Source organism: Colletes gigas, unplaced genomic scaffold, assembly GCF_013123115.1.
Source record: "Colletes gigas isolate AHSC1104 unplaced genomic scaffold, ASM1312311v1 Colletes_gigas_Sc00031, whole genome shotgun sequence".
NCBI classification, from domain to species: Eukaryota; Metazoa; Arthropoda; class Insecta; order Hymenoptera; family Colletidae; genus Colletes; species Colletes gigas.
The window spans coordinates 942,831-957,202 of NW_025106660.1; the positions used below are offsets into that span (position 1 = coordinate 942,831).

The 14,372-nt window shown below is 32.3% G+C and overlaps 3 protein-coding genes across 5 annotated transcripts; 2 read left to right on the plus strand and 1 right to left on the minus strand.

Moving 5' to 3' along the window:
- The first annotated feature begins 522 nt into the window (after positions 1 to 522).
- On the plus strand, positions 523 to 1,182 carry LOC122402007 (CDGSH iron-sulfur domain-containing protein 3, mitochondrial). Its single transcript, XM_043404498.1, has 2 exons — positions 523 to 599; positions 823 to 1,182. Exons 1-2 carry the CDS (start codon positions 534 to 536, stop codon positions 1,180 to 1,182), a joined length of 426 nt encoding a protein of 141 aa, XP_043260433.1. The 5' UTR covers positions 523 to 533.
- A 414-nt stretch (positions 1,183 to 1,596) lies between these two features.
- On the plus strand, positions 1,597 to 6,250 carry LOC122402005 (kinesin-like protein KIF23). Its single transcript, XM_043404493.1, has 15 exons — positions 1,597 to 1,607; positions 1,785 to 2,354; positions 2,734 to 2,904; positions 2,972 to 3,170; positions 3,230 to 3,368; positions 3,433 to 3,632; positions 3,711 to 3,815; positions 3,891 to 3,976; positions 4,048 to 4,178; positions 4,537 to 4,640; positions 4,698 to 4,802; positions 4,878 to 5,024; positions 5,086 to 5,355; positions 5,465 to 5,701; positions 5,780 to 6,250. The coding sequence occupies exons 1-15, from the start codon at positions 1,597 to 1,599 to the stop codon at positions 5,966 to 5,968; spliced, it is 2,664 nt and encodes an 887-aa protein (XP_043260428.1). The 3' UTR covers positions 5,969 to 6,250.
- Positions 6,251 to 7,963: 1,713 nt separating this feature from the next.
- On the minus strand, positions 7,964 to 14,140 carry LOC122402006 (phosphatidylinositol 5-phosphate 4-kinase type-2 alpha). Of its 3 annotated transcripts, XM_043404494.1 has the most exons (9): positions 13,824 to 14,140; positions 12,832 to 12,929; positions 12,263 to 12,373; positions 11,210 to 11,389; positions 10,487 to 10,625; positions 10,124 to 10,423; positions 9,883 to 10,058; positions 9,668 to 9,810; positions 7,964 to 9,599 (listed from the first exon to the last, which is right to left on the minus strand). In XM_043404494.1, exons 1-9 carry the CDS (start codon positions 13,959 to 13,961, stop codon positions 9,412 to 9,414), a joined length of 1,473 nt encoding a protein of 490 aa, XP_043260429.1. In that variant the 5' UTR covers positions 13,962 to 14,140; the 3' UTR covers positions 7,964 to 9,411. The 3 variants fall into 3 exon arrangements, with proteins under 3 accessions (XP_043260429.1, XP_043260432.1, XP_043260431.1); XM_043404497.1 differs by lacking the exon at positions 11,210 to 11,389 and having other exon boundaries at positions 9,668 to 9,792; XM_043404496.1 differs by lacking the exon at positions 11,210 to 11,389.
- Between the last annotated feature and the right edge of the window lie 232 nt (positions 14,141 to 14,372).

The following is a 14,372-nucleotide window of genomic DNA, read 5'->3' on the forward strand; positions in this document are numbered from 1 at the left end:
TCCGAAACTCCACGAGCTCACGTACGCGTATCTGGCATGTGGCGTGTGCACCCGGCGGTGCTTTTCTGGCATCTCTGCTGGCATCTCTAGTCTACACCCTAGATTTGCATGTCGCATGGTGGATGGCGATGGTACTAATGTTTGGTCGGTAACCCGCGCTGCATCTAACCGAGACTGCAACGCCACAGATATATTAACATGTTCCTGAATTTTCAGAAACGCGTCATTTTCAGAAATGAATGTAAATTCGAAATACACATTTAAAAATGGTGCAAATTCAAGAATGGAAATATATTAAGATTAAAAGATAAAAATCGTGTAATGTGTAAAAACGCTTAGTAATTAAGGATAATATAAAATTAAATATTATTTGTAAATAAATGTAACTACAATGTAAATTTAAACATTTTTTTCTCGTTCGTTTAATTCTGTGGAATACCGCCTGCAGCACAGTAGATGCACGAAATTCCGTGGAGATGCGTATCTAGATAGATAGTATTATTATTTATCTATGTGGAAAAACGTTGAATAAAATGGGGGTTACAGTGTTAAACAAAATTCCACGATTCGTATATTTTAACATTTACAGATGTCAAAATGTTAGTTGTTAATATATAAAGTCGAATATTGTTTAACGAGTTAAAAATACCAAACGTCGTATTTCAATTTTTTTTTTCATCTAACGTAACGTTGTCCTAACCTAATTTATAACATTTGAATAACAAATAGTAAATGGAAACACTAACAGCACATTCATACATTGAATTACAATTTTATCATTGTTCTTTTTGTGGTATTCTGACCGTAATTTAATAATTACAGGTTAGGTATTATAGTAAGAAAAAGGAAAAGGAAGAGGATATGGAAATTCCTGAAAATCAATTGAAACAATATTATAGCGCAAATGATCAAGTCGAAAATGGTTTTATATATGATAATAAACCCTTCAAATTCACCTGCGAAGCTGGTAAAAACTATTCTTGGTGTTTATGTGGCAAGAGTCATAAACAACCATTCTGCGATGGCACTCACAAAAATATTCATCTTAAGATTAAGCTGAAACCTATACGCTTTAGTGTTAAAGAAACTAAGTCTTACTGGCTGTGTAATTGCAAACAAACATCGAACAGACCTTTTTGTGATGGTACACATAACAGAGAGGATATAGGAAATAAAAAATAAAAATGTATATACCTGTATAAATTTAAATAAAATTTGTTTTATTAATATGTATTATATTTCCTTCACATAACTTCATTTTATAGACATGAATTTTACATTTTCTTTCCTAATATCATTATGCTTCGTTTTCGATGCAACAAACAAGTTTGACCAATTTTTTGGACAAGTTTACAAGGACGAATCAAAATGTCTGTCATTTTAAATAGAATCTCAGCATAAACCTATTCAGTTACGAACTTCATTCTACAGTCGTTTGAATTTTGAAAGTAATAGGTATAGGTAGTAACTCGCGTGCAACGGCAAATGCATTAAATGCATGTTGTAAGAAGTAGAATGTTGAATTAATCGTAAAAGCCAATTAAATAATTTTACGAAATAAACAGTAGATCTCATCGACCATTGATCGATTTCATCATGAAATCCGCGCAAGTATCCATTATTTGTTTAATTTATATTCCAAGCTTCAGATTTTTACATAATAATAAAGAACTTTTAATTCTTTCCGCAAAAGAATGGTATTAACGTTGACAAAATTTCACTTTATATAAACGTGTATTTTATAATAGCATTCAAGTAATTTTTTACTTTTTCAAATGCTTTAGGTATTTAAGACCACCTGTTGTCACACAAAAACACGCAAACCGTCCAAAATGTGATAACGAAATGTCCAAGGAACCTGTTAAAGTTTTCTGTCGTTTAAGACCAATGATTCGTCCTAACGACATATCATGTATAAAGATTATTTCTGATACAAGCTTAGTTATCTCATCGCCTGAATCTGTAACAAACATTCGTACTACGAACAGAGCTATTCAAGTGTCTTTCAGCCATATTTTTGGCTCGAATGCTTCTCAGAAAGAAGTGTTTAATTTTATTGCATTACCACTGATAGAAAATCTCATAAGTGGTAAAAACAGTTTACTTTTCACATATGGAGTAACTGGAAGTGGTAAAACATATACTATGTCTGGCAATCCTCATGATGCTGGCATTATGTCTCGTACTTTGGATGTTATTTTTAAAGCTATAGCAAACTATCAGACCAAGAAGTTTATCTTCAAACCAGACAAGTTGAATGGATTTGATATTCAATCTGAAACTGATGCAATGTTAGATAGACAAAATGAACTTCAAAGATTTATAGCAGCTCAAAATGGAAGAACCCCTAAAATGTATATTCTTTTATTGTATAAAGAATTATGCTTATGAGAGAATGTCAAGACTTGACCCTTCCCAGAATTGTTGAAAACTTTGCATATGGCAAATTATATTGATAATTGTTATTGTTTGATGTATTTATGAAAGTATAATGTAAAATTGCAAAAAGTGACTTTAAACAGATTTAAAACAATGTATAAAACGTAAATGTAAAAATATTGCTATAGAAGCACTAACAGGTAATATAAAAAATAAAATTGGTCCTATTGAGGTTCAAACCAGAAACAACCCCCAAAAATACAGCCTTATGGAAGATTTGATGCAATTCTGAGGGTAACAAGTCTTAATGTTTACTTATTAGTATAAAACTAATATCTTCTGTACTTTCTAAAGGCGAAAACTAATTGACGAGGATAACAATAACAAAAATGGGTTAATACAAACTAGTGACTCAGAAACTGTACTTATTGATGAGGATAACGTATATGCTGTATTTATAACTTATGTTGAAATTTATAATAACAGTGTGTACGATTTACTGGAGGACAATGAGGGTAAAGCAAAGTGAGTGAATTTTCTGGAAAAATAACTAACATTTTATAAGATTTATGACAAAATTTGGAAAATTTAGAACTTTACAGAGTAAAATTATTCGCGAGGATGGATACAGAAACATGTATGTTCATGGATGTACAGAAGTAGAAGTTAAAAACTCTGAGGAAGCGTTTGAAGTATTTCAGCTAGGTCAGCATAAAAGGCATATCGCGTATACAGCCCTTAATGCAGAATCAAGTAGATCTCACAGTGTTTTCACTATAAGACTGGTACAGGTAAGACAAATCGACGATATTATTGTAATCTTATAGTAATTACATTAATCTTCTACCAGGCACCATTAGATAGAGAAGGTGAACAAATTGTTCAAGATAAACGAGTGATTTGTATCAGTCAGTTGTCTTTGGTAGATTTAGCTGGAAGTGAACGTACAAATCGTTCCAAAAATACGGGTCAACGACTCCGAGAAGCAGGTAAGCAATACAGAGATATTAATCATTTTATTATCATGTGCATAACTCATATTTATTGAAATAGGAAATATAAATAATTCATTAATGACATTGCGAACATGCTTGGAGATACTACGCGAAAACCAAACCCAGAATACGACTAAAATAGTCCCTTATCGAGATTCTAAAGTGACACACCTTTTCAAGAATTATTTCGACGGCGAGGGAGCTGTGAGAATGATCGTTTGCGTTAATCCTAGTGTCGACGACTATGACGAAACTATCGTGAGTACTTATTTTTTATAAAGCTAAATAATCCACAAAATACGTTCATTTCATGCTAACAATACCTTTACCATAAAGCAAGTAATGAAATTTGCTGAAGTTAGCCAAGAAGTGCAAGTTACAAATTCTGCAACTCCGAAACTAGATTTAGGATATATACCCGGTAGAAGACAAGCCAATAAAGTAAGAAACTTCATTTTCGTGACATTATATTTTTAAACTTGTTTGAATTTGATTATCATTATCTTTCCTGCAAAGATATTTAAAGAAGCAAAGAATAGATTGGAATGTGCCGGTCACCCAGCTGCTGGTGACTTAGAAGTTGATTTAGGTTTAGTATATAGGTACATTCGCCTTCTGTTACCATTTATGTATTTACAACAATATTATTTTGTTATACAAGTATTTTTTGTAGTCTTGGAGGTCCATTTCCGGATATGGACTTATCCAGCCCGCACAATGACGAATTAATTACGACGCTGATGCACTTTCTGGAAACACGTATTCAAAAACGAAACGTCTTACAAGATGATTTGAGACAAAAACGTAATTTTCATCAGAGTATTAACTTTAGATGTATATTTTAATGGGAGATTCTAAAGACCGAAATAAAACGAAAATCAAGAATATCAATTTCTTAATTGAGGCTGCGTTAAAAAGTTTAAAAAATTTCAAATCATTCTGAAAAAATTATTTTTGGTTGCGGGGAAAAAAATTCTGTATAGGCGGAACTTTAAACATTAATAACTTCTTAATGAAGCCTCCATCAATAAATTGGTATTATTGATTTTCGTCTTATTTGGGTTTCTAGAATCTTCCATTAAAATTTTTCCCAGGGGTAGCCGAACACCCTGTATATTCATTTTCCCAGAAAAAAAGTTTACACAAAATTCATTTTTTTTAGAAAGTAATTTCCGAAATATGCTGGTAAAAATAGAGCGAGAGACCGTGTCACTAAAAATTGAAAATTGTGCATTGAAAGCAACGAATGATCAGCAAAAGAAGAAAGTAAGTATTTAAATGAATATTCTAAACATGGTAATTACTAATATCGAAATACTTCAGATATCTACTTTGGAATCTCATATCTGTAAAACGGAAGCCCAAATCGATACTTTACTGTACCGATTAAATAGCGCGAACGACATAATCAGACACATGAAGCAAGAAGTAATTTTTAACATTTTATTTTATGGCTTATTTCTATCTTTTGTTGAGTAAAAAATTGACAGACTCTCTCCGTAGTTGAAGAACAAAGATCTGATAATAAATCAACGTGAAATAGATAAACAAAGAGTTAAAGAAAAATACAGCAGTAAAATTCAAGCAGAGACTGATAAAATGAGTAAGGAACTGGAATGTAAATTACGCCGCCAACGTGAACTCCTCCAGGTATTTGATTATGCTCGCATACATTTCATATGGCTATTAACCTTGGTAAATATTTAATTAGTGTCAAATGAAGGAGAAGGAGGACAAACTAAAATTAATGAAACAGATATTAGTGAACGACGATAATGTTGACAATAAGGAGAAAGAAGAATCTAAGGAAACAATTTCAGCAACGAACGATGCTGAAATTCCTACGTCTTCCAAACCTGCGACTAGTTCGAATAGTGGTTCAGAAAGTATATCTTGTATGACAGACACTCCAAAAATTATAGGAAATACTGTGTCTACTGTTAAGTTTGAGAATAATAACGACGTCCGATTAAGCAGAAAAGTAAACATTTAGTATACAATTACCTTATTACGTTCTTATCATTCTCTCTCGCGCGCGTGCACACATACTCCCGCATATACGTCGAGTTATTTTCTGTGACAATTTTTAGGAAAAAATTCCAGTGGTGAATCTGCGATACAGACGGTCACAGAGTGCAGACAGATGGCTCGACCATCGGCCTCCTGGTTTAGTTCCAGTTGGTACTATTCTACAACCATTAATACGACATAAATTAAGCGTTACACAATTAACAGACCCGAAGGATATAACGGATAGAGCATCCAGATATTGCCTCATTGCACAGGAGCAGGATGCAGACGGTGAACTTGAAACTAAACTTTACAAAGTCAGTATTAGTAATTTTCTTGAGCGTAAGTATATTCATAAAACAAGGTATAAATTGTAAATAAGTTTTACATCGTAGGGTGATATATTACCAACTAGTGGAGGAGGTGCACAAGTTGTGTTTAACGATATGGAACACTTAAAACAACTGTCTCCCGTTGTAAGAAGAAAACGTAGCGGTTTTACCAGCTCAGAAAATAAAGATTCCGTTACTGAAACGGATCCTTGCGATTCGGAGAAAAATAATTTGAAGAAACCACGTGTTTAGCAATATTACTTAAACTTTTATATGCGTTATTTCACCTCGCTCGTGAAACTTAACAAAAACTTGTTTTACAAGTAGAATTAAGTACATAGTATAATATGTAAAACCAAAGTTACGAAGAGATGCGATTCTCTTCATTTTTTTTTTATGCAATAACGAAAAGTACAAATCAATTATAAGTATAGAAATTTACGTTTAGTACATTTTTGTTTAATTTGACAACGAAATATATATTTTCTGTTACCGAATTATATTAATAATAGAAAAATAATTTAACTGTTTGTAGTTTAGTGGATATTGTTACGCAAAATATCTTTTGCTTAAAAAACAAACTAATTCCTGAGCAGCTTATTATAAAATAAAATTCAATATATTCTTTTTTAATATCTTTCCTTTTTTATTTATAATTCCGAATCGTGTTAAATGTCCATTTGTTTCCTGTGGCTTATACAACACAGACTCCGTGAATAATACAAACGTTAGGACAACAGAAGCCTGGATATGTATTGCCAACAGCAAAATGGTAAATATATATGTACATTGTTTCTACACGGTGCAAATTACAAAAATCTAAATTGAAAAATCATCCTTATTTGTTTTTTTTTTTTTTCTACAATTGAATTACAAAAGCGGTTTTTCGAATTTGTCGAATTTTAAACTCGATAATCGAACGAACGTTTATCATCAATTCTGATTGCCTTTAGTATTTGCAAGTCAGTTGATACAATAGTAAAAAAAAAATATATATATATATTCAAAAAATTTGCTACCGTGTAGCATTAAACACAAGTCGATAGAACAAGTTATATTTTTTATCTTATAGAAACTACAACGTTACAGAAATTGAGCATACTCTTGCAACTGATATTGTTATTGTATGATACAGTGTCGTCGACAAGATGAATTACATTTTCATTGTTTACTTCTTAGACTCCCGATGTGTTGGCAACGTATAAAATCATACAAAGTATCGAGACTAGATGAATACCTTAATTAGTAAAGTAATTAATCGTTATATTATGATAAGTTTTAAGAAATTATAAAAAATCGATTATTAGATTATTTAGAGATAGAGTGTTATGCGACGATGCATTCTCCCCTTTGTTTTTTTTTTTTGACGCAGTACAAACAGTAGAACATTGCCCATTAGAAGCTATTTGTTGCAAGATAATAAATTCATCGAATAAAAAAGTGAAGCTGTAATAAGGTTATCCTGTATAGAAATTGGTAGGTAAGCGAGTTCTTGTGCAGTTGAAGTCTTAACGCATTGAGAATCGAATGCTACTAATCGATTTATCGTTTGTATGTGTACGTGTATGTGTGTGTATTTGCGCGCGTGTGTGGAGGGAGCATGTGTATATGTATATATATATACACACATACATATATATTTCGTTACAAAAACTAACATATTGTCATCAAACAACTATTGTTTAATTTTATATCGAGAAAAGAGTATGAATATACTTTGGTTCAATCGTACACTCTTTAGGGAAGGAACAAGTCGCCGTCCTATTAATGCGTTAAAAAAAAAAGAAGAATATACAGGTTGTACGGCCATACCTGAGAATAATTTTAATGGGAGATTCTAGGAGCCAAAATAAGACGAAAATCAAGAATACCAATTTGTTGATCGAGGCTTCGTTAGAAAGTTATTAACCTCTTCACGCCCTTGGCCACATATGTGAACGTTTAGTTTTTTATAAGTATAGTTACTGTCAATAATAAATAGACCAAAATTTTCACTGCAGATTACAAAAAAAAAAAATCGTCCCTGAAGAGGTTAACGTTTGAAGTTCCGCCTGTAGAACGGCAATCTGCGCACAGTTTCATCGCGTGATAGTGGTTCTCATTCAGCATGAGAAACTCTACTTACTGACGTATCAAAAGTCTCACAGTTTTGTGAATGAGAACCACTATCACGCGTACGCAGCTGTTCGCAAATTGCCGTTCTACAGGCGGAACTTTAAACGTTAATAACTTTTTAACGAAGCCTCGATCAACAAATTGGTATTCTTGATTTTCCTCTTATTTTGGCCCCTGGAATCTCCCATTAAAATTTTTCCCAGGGGTGGCTGCCGAACACCCTGTATATGCTATTCCCATTTACTTAAATTCTATAATCGAAACACATGGTTAACTTTGAGCACTTTCGCGAGTAAAAGGAGACATGAATCATGCATAATACATACGACTCGCTTTGTTCCCTGTAAATATATTTCACGAACTAAGCGAATCGATGATCTAAACACCGGACTCGCGGTAACTGAAACGACCGAGGGGATGACATTTACAGATTTTAACATTTACCCATAATTCTTAAAGTTTGATGCTCTTATTATTATTATATATATATATATATATCTATATATGTATGTGTGTAGTATGTATGTAGTACGTATGTATGTATGTATTATACATACATGTAGTACCTTCTGCGCGTATAATATATTACTTCTCTCCTCTCTTTAGACCTACCGAAACAAAAGTTCTCGTCGTAAAAGCGATTACGTTCTAACTCGAATATTTAAACATTCCAGATAATACCACAAACACTAGACCAGAAGTATAATGATTCTTCTTTATGAAACCGGAGAGATTCTTTATAATAGGTAATAGGCTTTTTTTCGCGAAACATTTAAATCGCTTTCCATTTGAGATTATTATGTGTAACATCAACATTAATTTTCATATTTCCCAGTAAAATAGCATTACGTGTAATTTACTGTCAGGTGTGACGGTAATTAACACAGCTTTTATAGCACATTATGTGTACCAATAACAACGTACAATAGACAGTTTTGTTATCACTGCCGATATGCTAACGTTTAGAATACCGAAATAATAGATGTACAACAAATATTTGCGTATAAGAAATATTAACTTGATTATAACGTCAAGTATCGTTTTACGAAACAATCAGCACAAACGATAAATTCTTTTTGAAATTGTATAGAGGCCTTTGTATATCTTGGTCTGTACACATAATGTACGTAAAATATAGCCTGCGTTTCGAAAGTAGAAATAAAGTGATGGAAAAATAAAAATAATAAAACCACAGTGTTCAACGATCGTGACTATAGAAAAGTTGTAAGCTAATACTGAGAAAATATGTCATTGGTTATAGAAGTTAACAAACATTCCCGTGAAAAAAATTCTTGAAGGGTCTCCTCAGAATGGCAATCCGTGAAATTCAATCATTTGTTATGTTTCTAACTCCCATTATAAATGTCATAAGGAATACTGAGATATTCGACAGTAAAGGCATTATTGATGGACCAAGTGAAAATCTTTGTGGTCAAACATCAAAAGTGCAAGAATAAACATCCGATGTACTAAGCCTTTCTTTCCCATTAACGCAATAAACGTAGTATAAGCGACTGTATCATTACGACTTTCGAACGAACGGTCAAAATTTACAAGCTTAGCAACAACGAACAACGAGCTTATTCTATAGCTTTGCTCATGAACTCTATAAATCGCTTGCCGTATTGTTCTGGATCACAGGTTGATATACCATCAACATTAGCACCGTACTTCACTGTTTTAGCTGCCTTAGCAGCTTGCTTACGGACACCGTAATGGGTTAGCACATCGATTATGGCTAAAAAATAGATTTCCTTCATAGGTGCGCCTAAAACAAAATACCATTCGAATGTCAGATTCAGCAGTGAAACATGAGTCGAGCAAATAATTACTTACCTTCTTTACTAGGAATTGCATAAATATCTAACTCAGGAATTATTGCATCTTCATATTGAAGACTCGTGTCGCGATTTAACGGGGCATGTGGTGATTCAGGAGGTGTTGCCATACCAGCAACACCACTCCAACCCCATACACGACTAAAGGAATAAATAAACATTACAAATATCGATAGTCAAATATCTTTTAAATAATTTTCAAATGATGCTCACTCTCCCATTGGACCTCGTGAATCTAGACCACTTCCAGACTCACTATCCTCTTCATCTTCGTGATTATCCTCTTCTTCCTCCCTCTCTGCACGTTCTCTATTTTCTTGTTCGGCTCTCGCACAATCATGTAAACCAAGTAGTAAAGAATAATCCATTAGGTGTAATCGCGTTAAGAACTGTAATAGTAATTTTATTATTAACGCAGTACAATAACATACAATAGAGGAAGAGGAAAACTCACATCAACATCCGCAGATAACGTTTCTATAAGCTTAGCTTTCGCATCTTCGCCGATATAAATTTTCATTCCCTCTTTAACAAAATCATTATCCTTATAAGTTGGCAGATCTTTTTCTTTTTCTTTATCGGACGCCTCGCGATCTACCGTTGAGCCTTTTAAATCGAATTTCTTATGAGTCGTTAAGTGATTCGAGAATACATTTCTTATAGCAACAACATAATGTTCTACTCCGTCTACCGTTAAACGATACATGCCAAGGTACTGGGGCAACAAAGTTTTTCCATGCCTTTCCACAATATACTGTAAATAATGTTATTAGTCTTAAAAATATAAAAGCACATCGCAATAAAAATTCTTCCATACCGGATGATAGTGCTTTAAAAACGAATGCATCCTTTCTACCTCTTCGCTTGTAAGAGTTTTAATAATGAACAATTTATCATATGATTGGTAAAATTTCGCACCGCTTTTACCAGAAGAATCATCCAGTACTGGTTGTGATCTGAAAAAATAATAATACGATTTACTTATTCCCATCATTGATCTTCAAGTATATCAAATTTGTATTAAAAACGATTTTGTTTACATAAGTTTTTTTTATTTTAAAAACTATAACTACGTTTTAACATGCACAAAAAAAAAAGAAGACTAATTTTCCATATAAATATTAAGCATAATAATTCACTTGTTACAATACTATCATTTATGTATTATATTGTGCACTCTGTTGAATAAAGAAAAAAAAAAGAAAAAAGAGTTGGTACAAAACCATAAAAATGACATTTAACGGTCAATCACATAAAACTTAAAGAACCTTATAATATTATACACTGCAAAAACTAAAAGTATATCAAGTTAAACCAAAAATGCATGCTAATATTATATGTAATTCTGAAGGGTTTTAATTTGTGACATTTTAAAGGAATATATAAATAAATATGTTCTTTGTGTATGATAAGACAGTACTATAAACTAATGTATGTGCTTTGTTTCATTTAAGTGATTCTTTGTCCTTAATGAGAAAACTCATGGAAACGTGTTAGCCACAAGCAACACGCACAAAATGAAAAATCAAGTCTGGCTAACCTCAGACGCTTTGGCTTAAAACTGTAGGAACGAAGTGGCTTATTTAGGACTGGAATTTGTGAGAAAAGAGGAGGAGAAAGGGTTATAGAAGGAGCAGTAGCAGAGCGCTGTACCAATTCACGGGCCTTCCCAGTCAAATCCGAATGCCTCTCTGTTCGCGAAGGATTAAATGCCCGACATCTAGTATCAAAATTCTTGTATTACAATTTACCATCAGCAGGTTTATTTGATATTTTCAAATGAAAAGTACACTTTGTACATACGACAAAGTGAAAGAAATTAACTCATTGTTTTCTCGTGTAATCATATTTCTACAAGGTAGTACTTTAAAAATTGCATATTGCTTGATATATTGCATATAAACTTCATTGCAGATAAAAAATATGTTAGTCACAAAATCAATTTATTATTTAGTAATACACTTTTGTTTACATGCCTTATAGAAAGGACATTCTATTATTATGTTTTGATTTTCTTCGATCTTTCAATATTTACTTTACTTAGACATATTAGAAATAGGTATTCAAACACAAAACATATGCATCTTCATTAAATGCAAAATGTTACTAATATTATAACAAAATATCTTTCTCATGACTCAAACTGATATTAAATACCATAATAAAGTTTTCATTTACAATGATTTGCCTATGTGTCATTGCGTAGATTATCTTCTTCCAAGGTTGTATCAAGTAAAGCCCCTAAATCTGCAATGTTCTATAAATAAATAAACGTGCCTTGTAGCAGAAAGAATAAAGAAACATTTACTAATTATTTTAATACATACATGGATACTTTACATGTGCACTATAGCTATCAACTTATACAGAAAGCCTTCCCAAAACATAACACGTTTTTAGCATGCAGTGTAATATCAACAAAAAAAAGAAATCTGAGAAATAAAGTAAAGGTTGTTTTTTATTCATAAAGTACATTGCAAATAAATCTTGGGTTTTGTCATGACTTCGATAATATGTATTTCTCGAACAATTTATAAAATTTTAAGTACCTAAATGCATGAAAAATATAAGTATAAAATAAGCTATCTTTTACCTTGTCATTGATTCCTTATAGTCCAAATCATCAATACCAAATCTCTCCCGTAGATTTCTGAATACTAACGGACAATACTCTTTGATCTTAAAGTGAGAGGGCATATTCTCTCTAAAACAAACAAATTAAATATATGAATATTTGAAGTTCTTTATTAGAAAATAAAAATATATAAATCTCATTAAAGTTCTTACATTTTTTAATATTCAATAACTTTTAAGGGAAAATGTCAAAATGAAAAGTAATGCTTGCTTTCACATTAGCAAATAAAATTTTTCATATCTTTATTGTTAATCGTAATCTTGGACCATGAAGACCTTCATTGATTCTATTATTAAAAGCAGTAACCAACCTACTAATTCAGTATTTAGATATATATTTAGAATAGGCCACCTCTGCAGTTTGCTTTAATTTTACATTAATGATTTCTTTTCTAGATTAGATGGTAAGTTGAATTAGTGCTTTGCGCCGCTGTTAAATATATTTTAATTCGCTTTTTTTCTATCTTCATATCGTTTTAACTAATTTTTAACCGAAGGGAACGCAGCTATATAATGTACAGAACTCACTTGTTGAAAAGGTGATTATCCACTTTCAACTTGCTATAAGCTCTGAAATCATCTGGCAGGAGCATTACCGGTATATTAACATGACTAAGTTCATTTATCTGCAATACATAAAAACATAATATTTGTGTGACAATAATTTCTTTAAACAAGTTTTCATTGCAACCTCTAATTAAATAACATTTATCATATAATCTATATGTAACAAGATTAAGCACTTGTATATACAAATTTCATCATCCATAAATGGATAAGGAATAGGTTGATACATATTTCCTTGTATTAATCCTTAATGTAATTCATTTTGAACAGACAAAAATTCTAGTTACCGATAATATTTTCTTATAATTAATTCTTTATCTTGTACCTATCTTTAAACATATACGTAAACTTTATTAAAACATCAAAGCAATAAAAAGAAGGAATATTTTTGTTTTTTTCAGTTATGTGAAACTACACAAATAATTAATTTTAATTACTTGACTTCGTTAAAGGAACTAATTTGATTGTATAATCAATTCATTAATCTGACAGTGACGTTAATAACGGGCAACATTTATCAAACGAAAGTATTTTTAATCGAACTCAAATTGAAGTTAAAATAAATAAACATAAGACAATTATAACGGATTTAAACGCATAAATAAACGATACACAAAATGAAACGTAAATGTTTTGACGATCGATCTCTTCGTTGACAAAAAAATCTGCGTCATTGCGTGCTTCGCAAAGACAAATGTATAATAATTCACGAAGAAAATTAATACTTCGCTGGCTACGAGGAAAAGGTGACCGAATATATTGTGTACGCCAAAATATTTTTCAAATCGAGGAGAACTTCACGAGAGAATCGAACAATTGTAAACGCGGTAAAATACACCGCGACGTTCGCCTAAATTTCCGGATTCTATTAAAAGTTTTAAGAAAGAACGAACATGGAAAATGGCATTTCGATGACGTACGATACTGTCACACATAAATACGTTATTACTCACCGTGTGATTGACACCCCACATGAAAACACTGAGAAGAGGTTCGTTCGCACGAAACAGCTTAACCTTTTGATGTTTAACGCGAAAGTGTTTCTTTTTAAGTTTGCTAAGTCCACTGGACATTTGCGGCGCACTGGACATGTTTCTCGCGTTGGTGCTTACTTACGAACACCTTTTGCTAACACCTCTGTTGCACACACAACGAAAAAACTCACAGGAACTTTCTTACACTGTCGTCATTGCGGGATTGCCTCGTATGCGGAAGAAAAAAGCGCACAAATACGAGGTGACGATCGTCGTGAAATACCAAACGCACCCGACCGCGGTTGATTAGCGACTGAGCCCCTTTTAAAAATGGCGAGCAGAGCCATCCTACCTGCAACCGTACCACAGCTATAGAAACTCTGCGGATATGCGAGTTGCGCCTTGGCACCGTTTCCAATCACGGCAAAGAAATTTCACCCGTAAATTTGCTGCAACGTTACGTTCGTGCTAATTATTTCACAGAATAGTTAACTAAATTTGATTATACTCAATATATATCATCGAAAT